The following is a 17,407-nucleotide window of genomic DNA, read 5'->3' on the forward strand; positions in this document are numbered from 1 at the left end:
ACACTATCCGAATCGTGACCAAATGTGCAGGATGCATGAAACCCAATACTACAAGAAATTTGTAAAAACAAAGTTTGTAGCATGACTACGAGAATCCAGGTCGTGCTAGATGCCAGAGGAGCGTATACAAAATATCAACTTTAATTTTCCCACATAGTTGTGTAAAGTCACAAAATTGATCACGTTGGAGTGTTACGTAACTATTCGTTGAAGAAATTTATTTAAATTACTTTTCTTTTATTCCTTTCTAATTTATAGTTTCAATTAAATAAATATTTTGAGAAAATATCAGAAGGTTTTTGAATTTTTAGTAACAGATCCTATTTGTAGCGGAAGCGTGATCAATTTTGTAAGTGCAAGTGATCATTTTCCAGCCGCCGCCTTCAATGCTTTTAAAGCCGATTCAAAACTACAAACATCGGAAAACGCAATCGAAACCTTTCATTTGATAAACTCAATGTAGACTGATGTTGCTCACGGCATGCGTATGGATTCAGAGTTCCAACCGTGCTACAGAATTTCGTGTCAATAGATATTTCTGTGCAAAGCTCATGTGACATGCAGACAGTAGACAAATTTCTTTGGCACAAAACCTTAAAAGTCGAACAAAATTGGAACACTCATTATCGCTGCACGCTAAAAAACTTTATAAAAATCTTGCTTACTGACAAGAAAATCTTCACCGTAGTTGAAATTTTTAATAAGCAGAATGATATTGTGCACTCCAAGGGAGTGAAGGGTGCCACGGATTGAGTCAGATCATTGTCAAGCCGGTGTGGTACCCCCTCCAAGGTGAACATTTTTTTTTTCCAAATAAGCACAGAAATCGTTATTTAATACATTTTTTTGTTGTTATTTAATATGATTTGTTTCCGCTTAATATCATCTTAACATGAAATGCCTGGTTTTCGAGTTATTTGCAAAAAAATCTTTGAAAAATTTACAATTTTTCGATGAAACAACATGTTAGTACATGAATAACTCGGAAACTACTACTTGTACGAAAAATTTTCACCAAGCATTTTTTGCTTAGACTATTCAATCAATTTCTGCGTAATTTCGAAAAAAAGGCGCTCATCGACACTATATAACTTTTATTTCTTATGCCATCCTCTACCCCCAATTTTCGTGTTAATCGATCTTGACTGAAAAAAATCGATGTTTGCACTCGATTTTTATTTTAATTTTATTTAATGACTGGACTATGAGTGATGGCTTGGTGGTAGTTTGGTATCCTATAATGGCGTCATTTCCTTACATTTTCGTGAAAGCGATGGTAAGAAACCGGCGAGCAACTATTAGCGGGACATTTGAGGTAATATGAGAGAAAGGGAGAAAACAAATCATGGAACAAGATTGTACGCCCTTCACAAGACCTAAACTCTTCGACAGTTTTTTGAAGATCATGTACTTTAGGTTTATTACTATGGACTATTGGTCATTAACCATGAACCCGATACAAACGAGTCGATTTCGCTACTAAACGAGGCAACTCAGCAGCGAAGAAATAAGAAGAAAATGTTATTAAAAATAATTAAGGGGGTCATCCCGTGTGTCGGATCTGCGGAATCGAATTTTGTTTGGCATCAATTGTATCTAGATATAGTGTAGAATATATGGGCAAAATGATTTTTTGATATTCGGAGCCGTTCGGAAACTATAAACACGTAATAAGTCGCATACCAGATTTATGTCGATCGCCGTAATAAAGCTCGTATTTATCGGTCCGAATGCCGTTCGAATGACTTCGCTAAAATGACAAGAATTGGAGCCAATGCTATACATGTGTTTCTTCAAGAAACCTAAGGTTTATGGACTAGGTATAGCAGATTAATGGTCAGTTAAGACTTCATGGCTAAAAATCGCATTGTAGTTTTTAAATGCGTTTTTCCCGAAACTGCATAATTTTCAGGACTTATTCAGAATATATTTCTACGGTTCGCAAACTAGAATAATTGCGATTCATTCGGTATTTTTTTTTATTCATTAAAGAAGCCCTGAAAAAACACCAAAATTCACAAAAAAAAGCTTAACACGGCACCAAAAATTTTGTTTTTAATATTTTTTAACAATCCTAGTTTACGGACTGTAGTTAAGTCCGCACATTAAAATGCCATTAACTTTTTCGTTAAGATGACCACAGCGCCCTCTAGCGTGGCAGCAGAAACACACCTTTTTTGAAGATGGGTGTATAAATTGCTCTGGATTTCAAAAATGAACAATGCTATCGGGCTGCAAAAATTACTGCGCATGCTCAAGATATTAAGAAATATATGGTGAAAAATTCGAATTTGTATCTTAAACCAGTTCTTCACAAAAAAATTCTAAAAAAAAGCGAAAAAAAACAGCCTTCACGGGGGACCCCCTTAAGTAATTATGTACAGTGATGGTTCGGCGATTATATCGTGCGATCACTACTGCTTTACTTATAAGACATCCAGAAAGTCGGAATGTGATGCATTTACAAGGATATGGCGAGAGAGAAGCTATTTGGAATTGCAAACTCGAATGCAACAAGCATTTGCTCTAATGAATATTTAAACTTTTTTAGGTTTCTCAATTTGTTTAAGAAACATTTTGTACCGCCCTGTATTTGATGAAGCCATTAAGATTAGAACTTGTTCAATTACAAACATACAATTTGACCTAGAATTGACAATTGTGTATTTCGCGGAACTTTAAAATACTAAAATGTTTGAAGCCATTTAGTTTTAGTAATGGTTGGAAAGGTAAAGTAGTTTACTTTCTCTTTCAAGATCTTTTTCAAATTTCACCTATAAGGGTTGGTAAGGGAAAAGTAGAACCCAGTACAACCTGTATTCATGTAGTTATTATTTCATGCATTGAAAGTCATGAAAATGTCAACAACCGACTCCTTCTCAAACTTTTAAGTGCTCTATAAAACACCAATCTGATAAATATCAAATGTTGGTCCACTTGACTATATAATAATATAATTTGCACTAGTAGCTTATAAATTCCAAACTTTCTGTTGATGTAGATATTTATTTACTAGTGAAGATCGTCCATAATAAAAGTGATCAAACTGTACCACCATCAATTCCTTTTTTTACTTGCAAAATATCTAATCTTGGTGCTATTCAACCTAATACCTTTCTGAGAGCTCAAAACAAGAATATATTTCAAACTGGATTGTTGACAAAATTAATGACGGGTATTTCACACAAAAAACTTGCTAATGGAAAAAGTAGCTCACAAAAATAACAAAGCAAAATTGTAAAACATCTCGGAGAGTTTCGATCGTTGCACCTAACCTTTAGTGATTGAAACTGGTAATAGATGACAAAAATGGCTGCAGTACCTGATAAACAAAATATCGATAAAGTGGTTTGCTTTATGTGTGGTTGGAGCAGTTTTATTTTGGTTGTTACGAAGCAAAATCTGGGTGTAAACTTATAGTTATTATAGTGATAGAGATATATCTTCGGAATGCCAGAGATTTGCAATGTACATATACACTGTTTTGTTTAAGGCTTAGTTTACCGATCATCATCATCAACGGCGTAACAACCGGTATCCAGTCTGGACCTGCCTTAATAAGGAACTCCAGACATCCCGGTTTTGCGCCGAGGTCCACCAATCGTTAACCGATCCGCAACATTTATCCAGATACGTATCTGAGCCTATCACGATTCTTTTCGAAACTCAGTAGCCAAGTATTATTTTCAAAATGCAGAAAATTTGTAACCGAAGTAGAAATATTTTTTCCATTTACTGTGTGCAATGCAAGGTGTATGATCTCACCATTAAATCTTGACTATTATGTTGTTGTTTCAATTATGGATTAACCAATTATGTCTAGTACCATTTGGTAATGTAAGCAAGGCACTCTTGCAATAAGCTCACGTGGGGATGTGAAGCCGTGGATCATAAACGACTCGGTCTTTTAAACATTTTATACCTCTAAATACTTCAATCTTTTAGTAACCATGAAGTATCTAGTACTATTTGTTAACCCACAATGAATGCGTTTCTGTAAAAATTGTTTTCAAATATTTAACTGCTGTGACATAAATTCGATACAGCTTTGATTATATATTATTCCTTTTTTTGAAAGGAAGATTTCTAAATTTGAAATCAAATTAAAAAGATCCGATCAAATTGAGTCTTTAGAGGAAGAATGCAGTATATACCCTATAATCAAAAAGTAAGTGGGAATTTCTAATTTAAAAGAATCGTAGCTGGCATACCGGCTATTTTTTTTTTTTGAAGTTGGTACCCCCTTGACTGACATGCATGTCAATATTTTACCGCTAATGCATCATTAGTTCTCCCTGGCAGCTGTTTACTTCTGTCAACTTTTTACCTTTCCTCGCATTTTATCATGCCGAGTAAAGTGTTTGTTTGAAATTTTGTCATGTTAACGAAATTTCGTGTGCTGATGCACTGAAAATGTTGCAAGAAGCTTTTTGGGATCTGCTCTGTTGAAAACTAGGACATACAAGTGGTATAAAGACTTTAAAAGTGGTGTGCAGTGCTAGAAGATGTGCCTTGCTCCGGATGCCCATTCACGTTAAACACATTAAAAGTAAAACAAGTCGGGTAACCGGAAGCTGGACGCTTCAGGGACGAAAGGTTTTGTGTATTTCTTTGTACGTAGCACGTAATATATGCATATATTATGTGAGAATATCCACTTTCGGATGACATTGACATTCATAGTCTTGAATTTAGGAGGAAGTGACAACTTTGACGTATTATAACTTTGTTAGTAATAGTGGTATTTCGACCAAACTTGGTGAGATCATACTCTATGTTATACCCTATATTATTGCGGAATTTCATGTTGCTAACATGAACTTAAGGGGGGTTTTGCAGCCAATTACTAAAAATTATGGTAATATACTATTATTAACTTTATTTGTACAGATATCAGTGTGGAAGATATTTCGGAGCCCAGGTACAATATAGTGGCAGCCTCCTAATTTTTTTCAGATTTTTCGGTTTAGTAGTTTCTGAGAATGGCCCTCTTAAAGGAATGATCACTTTCAACCCTCCGCACTCCCCACCTTTCTAACAAATGTCAAAAATAAGACCGGCTTCGGAAAGTACTAACCGAGACCTTTAATTTGATACCCCACATGACTATATTTGATGAAAAAAAAATTTACACCCCCCTTTTGCATGTATGGGGACCCCCCCTTAAATTCAACGTAGAGTGATGTAACTCACTGTATGCGTGAGCGTTCACAGTTCCCACCTTTGTACCAAATTTGGTGTCAATCGCTATAACTGTTTCCGAGAAAAATGCGTGTGACGGACAGACAGACAGACAGACAGACAGACAGACAGACGGACAGACAGACAGACAGACAGACAGACGGTAAACCGATTTTAATAAGGTTTTGTGTTTACACAAAACCTTAAAAATGAAAGAAATTGTGCTAGAAAATCGTCACACCATCCTAGGAGAGTATACTAGTGAACTTGGCATTACATATGGAAAAACTCAGCACATTGTAGTGGGGATTTTGCGTATGAGACATGTCGCATCCCAGCTCATCCCAAAAGACCTGAATTTCGTGCAAATACAACATTGAAAGGAGATTGCTGAGGGCATGATTTCTGAAACCTGATCTTCATGAAACGCATAATTACCGATGATGAGACATAGGGCTACGAGTTTGATATGGGGAAAAATCAACAACCATCCAAGTGGCGCTTCAAAGACGAGCCGAAGTCAAAAATACCATGCCGAAGCTACTCAAAAAGGGAAGATTTTAGTAACTGTTTTCCTTGATTCACTTCGAGTACCTACGACCGGGCCAGACAATCAATAAAAAATATTAATGCGTCAGGGAAACGGCCAAAGAAATCATCAGAGGAACCTTCTGCATATTGTGACTAATCTGTTTCACAAAAAAGAACGCTGAACTGCCTCGTCATTATCAAGACCTATGATAGAAATCGAGGATCCGATAGTTGAGCGTGAACCTAGCGATCTTGTTACCCCGGGTTCGTCATGGATGTTTATGGTCTAATATTCATACAATATTAGATAAGATCTGGTAGGAGATATAATTCATGCTCTTCACATCTGTTGTGTTAAGTAAATATGAAGAGCTTCCAATAATTTTCTAATGCAATTTTCTGGCCAATATCTCTATATCTTTAAACCTGTTGTACTATTTTATGTTTAAGGTGGGATTTGTGACCACAGATCCTATTTTTCATAATTGTTTGATCGTCCTAACATACACGGCCTTATATTTTCGGTTCCGTTTTTTTTTACGAAGTATCTTATATATCATATATATTTGCTTGGTTATGTTAGATCCTTTGGTTTTGAGAAAAATATTTTTATAATGTGCGGAGTTTTAAAACCCCAAAGAACCCTGTATGATTTTTCATATTCCTTCTGAAACCCCTAGAAAGTAATTACTAGGAAATATAATTTCTGTGCTTATATTTCTTCTTCTATCTGCTGAATTTTTGATCATGACCTTTGATGTAAGGCGTTTTACCTTCTTTACTGCAAAGCAAGTTCTTTTCCATATCTCTGACCGTGTTTTTGTGACGCCTAAACGTTGCGTGCCCTCTTTTTTTGTTTTATTTAGAACGATGGGCAAAAAATGAACTATCTACCGGGTCTTATAACTGGTGTCGATTATGTCAAAACGTAGAATTTCTTAGAAAGCTTGGTGTGATTTCCAATAAGCTGGAATTTTCTAGTGATTACCGTTAGAGCTAATATAGTAAGCATATTACGTGAGGGTGAGTGTGTGCCATGAATTTTGAAAATCAATAAGCACAATTGAGAATGCCTGACACAGCCCTATCGGGAACTCCGGCTAATAAATATTCGGAAGACCGCAAATTCTAGACATGAAGGTGTGAGCTTCACTCTCTCTCACTAATATCTATATTGTTTTCTCTTCTTCTTCTTTGGCCTTTATGGTATTCGGTAGGAGAGTCAGTTCGTACAGATCGAATTCGTTGCTTTTCTCGGTCAATGCTTAGTCCGGGTGGAATCAAAAAATTCTAAAATCAACATCAAGCCTATGAAGCCTTTGCTGTTTCGATCGGCCTTTGGGTTGTCTCCCATCAATTTTGATGTTCAAGCCAATAAAAACTTGTTTTCTCTCTATCTTGTTTCAATAATTTAAGGTAAGAAATCCTGCTGATTTATAATAGTGTGTCAGGTTACCGTTCACACATAATAAGGCCTTCTCATCGCTACAATGACATTCCTTTGATCAACAGTATGGCCTGAAATGCCCTTGTGGATGAATTTTTTGGCTTTCTTTGTCATGCTGCTGAGAAACTTGTTACATTTCCCACTTGCTTGATATTTTTGGACCTCTAGAATTAGATTGCGTATCTTGGCCCTCATGACATTCTGCAGCTTGGTACCCTCAATTCGTTGAATTAGAGCTCCTCCTTCTGCTATCAAGTCAAATACCGGAGGCTAATTTTTAAGATTTTGTGTAAAACAAAACCTTCGGTTTATTATCTGCCTGTTTTGGGTTCCTGAAAACGAGAATCCTTGCAGACTTTCCTAGTCATTACTATAAGCATTTTGCGGATCCATTATAAAACTACATATGTGTAATTTTGGCAGTCATCCGAAAGGCTAAAAAGACTAACTCCATTTTAATAACAATAATCGTTGGCGCGGCAATTCGATTGGATCTGGGGCTTTGAAGTATATTAGAGCACTTCATTCAAAACGGTAACGGTACACTGTAGCAGGCCATGCGGCAACTGATTTGACTCAAGAAGATAGAAATTTCTTCTCACACGAAGAATCTGAACACTCTCTACCTACCAATTCAAGTGAAGACAACAGACCGCCAAGGTCAAACCATATTGCTTCACAATCCTAGACTAGCTCGAGTAGAAGGTTTTATACCACCCACCATTTTTCACCAGATCATGCAGCAATGGATTTCTTTATTCGGTGGGAGAGAGGCAAAGCCTCTGAGCACTCAGACCTTAGTGGTTCATTGTACTCGATTCCTCCGTCTAACGGAATATCCCGGATTCGTTTATGTATCGCAGAATTTCCGTTAGTGGATGTGATGCTACATGCTGCAGTTGGAGCACATCAACACCAAAAATCTGATGTCTGATGCGCCCATATTCGGGGCACTCATATAGAAAATGTTCCGTGGATTCCGCTTCCTCATTACAGGATGGACACGTATCACCTTGGATAATTCCTATTCAGAACAAATGCCCAGCTAGTGAATTATGGCTAGCCAGAATGCCCACAATACTTCTGCAAGTCTTTCTCGACAGGATAAACTTTGCAGTATGTTTGTTTCGTTTTGGCAAGAAACGTTTGGTATGTCTAGCAGCATTAAGGCTTCGTCACCTGTCATTATGGGAAGCTTGTTCCCAGTTTTTGATAGCAGCATCAGCCAATGCTACCAACATCGCAATTGCTGATTCCGGCCCGGGCATAGGGAAAGTTGATGCTTCTTTTGCGGCATTCAAGATTTCATTTCCCTCTTCACCACAGTGGCCAGGTACTCAGAGTAAATCCACCGTATTGAATCTAGAAACAGATTGCAGTTTGACTATCGCTACAGATTACGACGCGCCTGCCCTTCAACCGCTTGTCGCTCGGTTGTCGCACTTCCGTTTGAAAGACCGCTGTGTATAGTCCCAAACGAAAAGGCCACTTCTCGTTTCTATTCGAGAAGTAGACAACGTTATATGGCTTAAACTGCTTGTCGTTGTTATTTAAGACTTTTTCTCCACGTGATACCTGATCTACCAGCATTTCTCGCTGAATAGCGAACCGATAGCCACTACAAATAGGGGCACACTTGGAACTCCTAGATCTGTCAACAGGTCTCTACCGATGTGCACGGGGTGAAGTGAGCCTAGTTCTGCCAAAGTAGTAGCCGTAGCACCCTTGACATCTCTTGACCGCTATGTTAAAAGACGTCCCAAGCTGTCAAGCACAACAGAGGAGTTGCTGCTAGAAACTGAAAATCACGAGAAGGAAGTATATCCTCAAGTAAAAAACTTAACTAAAATTCAAATTCATCTATTTCATTTTATTGCATATTTCTGTAAACTTTTAGGAGATAACAATTTAACTTAGGAAGTTAATGGGTGGCCCTGTTTTGGGTGCAAGTTACGCGAGAAGGAATTGTCCTTTGTGAATCAACCCAAAACAAAAACTAGGTGCAAACTGTCGCAAGAGCACTGTAGAGACGGCTATAAAGTCAATACTCAAAAAAGAGATGATCTAAAATCTGCGCTACTAAGGCTAATTATTATATTCGGGAGACGCAGGAACGGGAAGGGAAGCTCTGTTTCACTCGCAGAATAAAGATTCTCACAGAGGAACGCTAAGAAAAATGGAAAAGTTGCTAATATTTGAACTATGTTTAGGAACTGTAATGAAATGTGTAATTTTACAAGAAAAAGGAAACGCGATAGGAATCTCGTTAGACACTAAAAATGTCAGTAATCATATCCGTCTGCTTTGCTGGCGGTTGCAGAATTGGCTTTACAACGCTCGACACTCGCTAATTAGAGTTAGCTGGAAGCTGCAGCCGGTAGGCACCCGCAACATATTTGCCCTGTGCCTAAAAAGGAAATTTAAGCGTCTTCTTATGGTGAATGATTGCTCGATCTGTAAATTATTTTGCCTTTTTTCGAGGGCAGTTTTAAAAATTTTCCAATTAGGGCCCCCGTGGTCAAGTTCCTCCACTACTCAGTAGAAATTATAGGCACCACGCTCGACACATCTTTTCTGCTTGCCCTCAACCTTTCATTGATGAAGTTTTTCTCCGGATACTGTTTTTATTGATTTAACTTTCCCAATCGTTTCTGAGAACTTTCACTTTCAACCCCTTTCTCTTCACTTTTTATAACCCAAAAAGAACCCATCTCGTCCCAAAAAGGTCTACTTTCCCAAATTTTCCGTTTCCGCTTCTCCAAAAATAAATTCTTTTCGAAAAAAGAACAAGTCGGGAAACCGGAAGCTGGGCGCTTCAGGTATGAAAGGTTTTGTTTGCTTCTTGTGTAGAACTATCCCATTTGTAGGTAGCCCGTTAAGAATATGCATTTAACATTTCAGATTTAGTACTTCGGGTTGTAAATTTACACGGTAAAGACAACTTCGAGCTACTGTAACTTTATTACTAATAGTATCATTTTGATCAAACTTGGAGATAATATGCCTCATATTATATTTTATACTACTACCAACTTTTATAACTCTGAGATAAACTTAAGGCGGGTTTTACTCAATTTTCCCAAAAATATGGTAATAGACTATTATTAACTTAATTTGAACAGGTATCGATATGGAGAGTATTTTGAGGCTTGGGCACCGTATAGAGGCGGCTTCATGATTTTTTTTCAGATTTTTCGGTTTGGTAGTTTCTGAGAATGGGTCCATTAAAGAAATCATCACTTTACACCCCTCCCACTCCCCGCCATCTTAACAAATCCCAAAACTAAGACCGGCTTCGAAAAGTACTAACCGAGACCTTTCATTTGATACCCCATTTGATACATGACTATATTTAGTGAAAAAATTTGTACACCCTCCATTTACATGTATGGGGACCCCCCTAAATCTCAACGTAGAAGAATATCACTCACTGCATGTCTGGGGGTCCACAGGTCCCACCTTCTCACCAAATTTCGTGTTAATCGGTATAGCCGTTTCTGAGAAAATTGCCTGTGACCGACAGACAGACGGACAGACAGGCAGATAGACAGACATGGAACCGATTTTAATAAAGTTTTGTTTTACAAACAAAACCTTAAAAACTGTCCGTGACGTTTTATTTGCCACTGTTGGTTAACAACGAATACGAAATTTGCTCGAATTTGGTGGGCGGGATAATGTGCCGTCAAAGTGGTCTGTTGCCTTGACCAATATACTGGGACGGGTTCCACGTGAATTACGATTATTTCCGTAGCCAAGGCGTTCTAAAACACTGTCGTGTTGCCTAGAAGGACAACATTCTCATAGAAGTGAGAAAGGCCAATTCAACAGTGATTGGGGTCCAATTGGGTGTGATTGTAGGGCTTTGAGGACCTTCGAAGCTAACTGATTTCAGGAGGTCTCGCTTGTAGTTTGATGGGAACACAACGACAAATAATAATAATAATCGGTGGTACAACAATCCATATTGGATCAGGGCCTTGAAGTGTGTTAGAGCACCTCATTCAAGATCGTAATGGTACACTACAGTACACTATAGGAGGCAATGTGGTCAGCATTGCGCTCGCCCGAGATTATTACCTTGATTTGATTCAGATACTCATTCACAGCTGAGTCGACTGGTGACCGCGTTAAATCACGATACAAATCTCACTGCCAGCAGTGATATTTGAACCACGATCTTCCGTACGACAGCCTTGTGCTCTAACCACTCAGCTATCCGAACACAATGACAAAGGCATCTTCAATGCGCTCTACCACGACTCTATATCGTCTACGGTATCAAGCGAGAACCACCACAATATGACTGACGATCAGGTGAACCCACAAGAAAGTTGTCTACTTCCTCTAGACATGGCCGCATTCTACAATCACGGGCACCGAGTATCATTGGAACAGACGGAAGCAATGCAAGCAGTTCAAACAGAAGCGACCAACCCTAAAAGGGGCAAGATCACCAAAACTGCAGATGTTGAAGGGACCGAGCAGATTCAGCCTCAAGGGCAGGAAGCATCGATGATTATTATATTTTTGAGCGACCGCTTCAAGAATCCGATCGGATAAATATTAGATAATACCATCTAATCATCAGGATATTTACTTTTAGACTGACCGCGCTGTCCTGCGCTCGTAGATTTTTACGCGGCATGTCCTTGTGTCAAAATTGATTACGCAGCGATGTCGCGTGGGAATGTACGAGGGCCCGGGGGATGATCAACGGATGATCAGGAAATATACTACAGCATTTTTGGTAGAAATTCAGAATGAAGAGTTTCCACAAAACTGACACATTATCGGGGCTCATTCAAAAGATAATCACTAGGTAATGGTACTCGGAGCAAGAAAAAACCGGCAAGAAAAACTATGTTTTTGAGACCCGTTCAAGAAATCACGGCTAGGGACCAACAAAAACACGGTTACTAAGACCTGTGAAATCTCCTTTAGATGCTGTCGGATTATTCCCGACTATGAGATATAGTTTCACCTTGGTGGTTAAATAACTTAACCTCAGGAGTAGATTCCAATCTGGTTCCATCGGAATATAGTTAAAGGAAAACGGTGCTGCCATATTTCTATAAATATATATACATATTTATATACGTTCATTCTATATTCATTTTGCAGCAATAGAACAAGAATTCCACTTGGAATTTTCCACTGCTCCAAACCCTGATGGACTACTAAAAATGTAAACCGGTAGATACTTGCTTATGATAGTACAGTTTATATTTAGTAGCCAATCCGAAATTGAAAAAAATAGCACAACTTTTGTATCTGTATAACATAATTGCAGCATCAAGTGTAACAATTTGATTAGTGGCTATTCTTGAATCCCTGTGCCCACCGAAGAACTGGAAAAATATATAAATCTGGCCATACACATAAGCAGAAGCATATGGTCCATAAGGGGGTAGCACTGCCCATACCAACCATGGGTTAATGCATTATATACTGCTCTCAGTTATTAAACGACATCTCATTTAAATACACGTCATGGCGGTAATTATATTTATATTTGCCTTCAAGTTGAAGCTCGACGTTAGTTCCATTCAGTTCTCGTCCACAATTCGATAGAGACAGTTCACCCCGAGGATGAAGTCCGTACTGATTTTTACAGTTTTCGCACTGTTGGGTGCAGTTAGTGCAGAATCCAAGGTAAGGTTGATTAGAGGTTGCAGTGGCACAGAAAATGGAACAATGGAACCGTATCCTAAAAAAAATCCCAGCAACCCAAGGCAGGGAGATGAAAAACACGCTCAAACAGATCGCTCAATCACCACTTCATGCTGAACATAGTGACCTACTTACTGATGGCTTCAAATTTATCGTTTCAGGAACTTCAAGCAATCGCAGTTATTACGGGAAGCGAAGGAAAGGTCCGAGGCAACGTTACATTCACTCAACAAAATTGTGATGCAAATGTTCATGTCTTTGTAACTATCGAAGGGCTTACTCCTGGACCCCATGGCTTCCATGTCCACGAGAAAGGCGACTTGTCCAATGGATGTACGAGCGCTGGAAGCCACTACAACCCTGACAAGGTAATTATGATTGTTGCAAGTAATGGAAACAAGGTTTTGTCGTGATTCTAATTGAACTATTAGTTGCCATGGGTACACAGTGTTACTTAGCACTTATCGCTAAAGTAAAATTTTCCCTGAGTCTTGGACAATTTTTCTCGATATTGCTTGGATTTTATTACAACTTGGGCGATGTTTACTTAAAGGTGTTTATTTTGCAGTTGTCGCACGGAGCCCCAACCAGTGACATGCGACATGTTGGAGACCTTGGAAATGTAATCGCCGATGAAAATGGCGTTGTCTCGACTACTCTGACCGACAGTTTGCTTACACTGTCCGGAGCAAGGTCAATAATTGGGCGAGCCATCGTCGTTCATACCGGGGAGGATGATCTTGGACTAGGCGGTCATCCTGACTCAAAGAAAACTGGTAATGCCGGTGGTCGTGCCGGCTGCGGAGTAATTGGATATAAATAAATTTTTGTTATACTTTTTAATACTTAACTGCGGAGATAAATGCATCAGGTGTTATGTGCAAATGTGGGAGTGATTAATCACATACATTTATTGGGCTGCATTTCGAATCGAAATAAAGATAGTTTTAAACTGTTGATCGAGTGGTTTTTAATATTGCAGTCCAAGTCTGTCGTACATTTCTCGAATTTTTAATGAGGTTGTGCCATTCGGATCGACCTTGGGTACAATCGCTGAACAAGATAAATTACTCAATAATCTGGCCATGATTAACTCAAGGAGGACTGCATTATATGTGCATGAAATTGATCTTGGCTCATCCCAGTAACGCAAAAATTTACAATAGACTCTAATTCGAACAAGCTAACAATAAACCCAAATTCAGGAAAAACTAGTCACCTTTCATTAGTGTTTTTACGTTCACTTTGTGGTTCTAAATCCAAAATAAACAATACTTTGCAACAGTAAACACATTTACCGAAAAGTATCCTCAGATAAACAGCATGTGGTTTCTCATAAATCTACAAGCTTTATACCGGTTCTACTTTTGTTATTATTATTTAAAAAGCAATAATACGTGGACAAATATACAGAATATAGTTGTGGTAATATACATTAACCTAAAATAATTTAATCCACACTATAACATCAAGAATTCTAATTTTAATTCCATTTTTTTTCTACAGCAATTTATAGCATCGCAACACTGCAGAAAGTTATAATGCGTGGATGTTCATTTTTTAAAGAAAGGTGCTGGAGGAGACTTTAGAACAATCTCGTCTAGCTTTGTTTGGGAATTGAGGGAGTCCTGAGTTCGCATCCCCTTGATGATGAACCGAACCAACCGGGAAGAAACTTTCCACCATTTTTGTGGACCACCCACCTCTTTTTTGAGGTAAACGCCATTTCATTTCAAAAACGACGACTTCCAAAAGACGGATAACTGACGTCAGTTGCCCTCTTTGAAGGGTTGAGTGTTCAGCTCAACAAGAGACCCAATTGGTCTGGTCGGGCATCAAATACGTACACGCTCAATTTCCAAACAAAAATTTCCTTCTAATTTAGGTCTGAAAATAAGACGATTTTCACTTGAATATAATTCGTGCGTACGTCGTATTTCCGATTTGTGATATAAAGGAGCGATTATCACCTGTACTCTCGGTCACGCTACTTCCGGGGCGGTGAGGCAGCATCTGATGAGTTGCTTCTGCCCTGGATGAAACCGTCAATCACTCCTTTTAATGTCGTCTAGGTTTACCTCCTAAATGGTACTCGTTTAGTACAAATATGAGCTAAAGAAATAATCTACCAGTTGAAATTTGATACAGTCGTTTCAACTCATATTGTGAAGAAAGAAGAAAACTTTTAATGGAAATGACTAAGAATCGCTTCAGCATCTTGCAATTAGGACGACGGCTAAAAAGTAGTACTGACCCAGAGGGTTAAAAAACAATCACGACTTTTTTCTTTTTGATAGATTTAAAAAAAAGTAAATCATGTTTTTTGTTAATTATTTGTATTTATTGTAAATTCGTCATAATTAAACATAAATGGTAGATTTCGACTTTGTTAACTGCTAATTAGAAAACAACTTTTTAACAGAGCTACTATTTTTTACACTAACAACGCTCAGGCTGACTTCGCAGCAGACCGCGAAAATTATCAGGGGAAATTTTGACTAACACTATTGGTTGTGTATATAATTTCCGTATTCAATGAATACTTTCGCAACTATTATCGGGGACCTCCAATAATTTTTCTATTTCGTCGCGAGCAAAAAAACCCTGGGATTCGCTTAAAATCGTTCGTCGGGTATAAATAAATCAACTGGAAGCAATGAGGTCGATGTACTTTCAACTACAACAGATGCTGCTGAGACCTAGTACCAGCTCAGTAGAAAATATTTTAACACCATCTCCGTAAAAAATACAAACCAGTGTCAACATTTGTTGTAAGGATTTCATTTCTGCTCAAGTAACAGTTAGGTGGGCAAATTGCGAAAGTTATATATGCTTTAAACAGGAGTTTTGTTGTGACCGGATATCAGACACCATCGCGATGTGATTTGGGAAAGAGATCACTTCATGAAACTTGCAGTGAAGAGAAGTGACGGATTTTTCTACTGTAATGGATTAGACAGTTGATTTGTCATTAGATGTGTGGTCAAATGTTCATGTTAATTCTACAATTTTCAGCTGTCTTGGAAAGCACCCACATATCTGGAAAACCTCATCGAGTTGATTTAAATAATCAACTTGAAAAATGCAAGAATCAGTAGAAATGTAGATTTACAAGTTTAACTAAAAATAAGAGATTAGGCTGATTATGGAAATGAAGAAAGTATATTAACAAGAATTAGGACACTAAAGAGATACGAGAGCATGTCGTGGAAATTATAAAACATTTTGAAAGTAATCTCTTTGCTGTTGCAAACTATAAATATCAGTTGAGGTGGTATATCCGATTAGATTCCCTTGAGTAGATCAGTCCAAGATTTATTAATAATCTACAAACCAGGTGTCATAGCTAGGAATACTGGCTTTGATAAATACTGCCTACTGCCTTTAATAATTAAATATAGGTATAGGTATAGGTCACCAGTGTCCGAATAGCTCAGTGGTTAGAGCACTGGGTTATAATACGGAAGGCCGCGGTTCAAATCTCGCTGGTGGCAACAGGATTTGTATCGTGACTTGACGTCGGATACCAGTCGACTCAGCTGTGAATGAGTACCTGAGTCAAATCAGAGTTGGACTGAAACACCGACAAAACCAAGGATCTTAGTCGAAAGATTCATCGCATTAAGGCTAGGTGCTCTGAGGTGGCGGGAGGAAACCGGGGCGGCAACCCTGTCCGCTGAATCAAAACCAAGTGGCCGGGGAGAAACTCCACGTGGTGGCACCGGGAAATGCTGTATCGCATTGGCTTGCCGGCCGTGATCCGAGTCTGCACGGGGACTCATCTAAAATGGCTTCGGCCACGAAACCTTACCAGGGGTATACTGGTACCATGGGAACCGGGGTAGCCCCTGGACTCATATACTTCGGGAGAATTCCTGTCGTATATGAGTACAGCTCGGTTGTTTGCGGTTGGCCCCCTAGTGGGAGCTTCATGGGGGTTGTTGGTGATGCTCAAGCGAGAAGAGACCTTCGGGCCTCGGCGTGGTGTTGCGTTTCAACACGGGTGCCGTACTCCTTAGTTCGGTAGAGATTTAGGTAGGTCTTGCATCCACCAGTATGAATGCTAAGCCATGCACTTACATAGACTGGTACCGTTGTTGCTTGTCACAGCGGGGCTCTGATTGTGGTCCCAAAATCAATCCGTGTCTTAAGAAGACCGTAGGATTAAGTCTCCACGACAGGTACCTACGTTAAAACCCCAAGAACTTAACTGTCTGCATTAAGGGGGTCATCCCGTGTGTCGGATCCGCGGAATCGAATTTTTTTTGGGCATCAATTGTATCTGGATATAGTGGAGAATATATGGGTAAAGTGATTTTTTGATATTCGGAGTCGTTTGGAAATTATAGTATTGAACACGTGATAAGTCAGATGCCAGATTTATGTCGATGAAACGCGTATTTATCGCTCCGAATGACTTCGCTAAAAGGACAAGAATTGAAGCCAAGGCTGTACATGTGTTTCTTCAAGAAACCTAAGGTTTGTGGATTAGCTATAGCAGATTAATAGTTAATAGTAATTTTATGGCTAAAAATCGCATTCTACTTTTTAAATGTATTTTTCTCGAAACCGCAT

General features: G+C 38.7%; 2 protein-coding genes across 4 annotated transcripts in view; one reads left to right on the plus strand and one right to left on the minus strand.

Moving 5' to 3' along the window:
- The window catches only part of LOC119654890 (ras-related protein Rab6), an 81,572-nt gene that overhangs the window by 47,961 nt on the left and 16,204 nt on the right, over positions 1 to 17,407 (minus strand). The gene's annotated exons all lie outside the window — the stretch shown is intronic.
- LOC119654891 (extracellular superoxide dismutase [Cu-Zn]) lies at positions 12,654 to 13,789 on the plus strand. Its single transcript, XM_038060509.1, has 3 exons — positions 12,654 to 12,814; positions 12,994 to 13,200; positions 13,401 to 13,789. Exons 1-3 carry the CDS (start codon positions 12,752 to 12,754, stop codon positions 13,653 to 13,655), a joined length of 525 nt encoding a protein of 174 aa, XP_037916437.1. The 5' UTR covers positions 12,654 to 12,751; the 3' UTR covers positions 13,656 to 13,789.

The sequence above is a fragment of the Hermetia illucens genome, chromosome 4 (genome assembly GCF_905115235.1).
Source record: "Hermetia illucens chromosome 4, iHerIll2.2.curated.20191125, whole genome shotgun sequence".
NCBI lineage: Eukaryota > Metazoa > Arthropoda > Insecta > Diptera > Stratiomyidae > Hermetia > Hermetia illucens.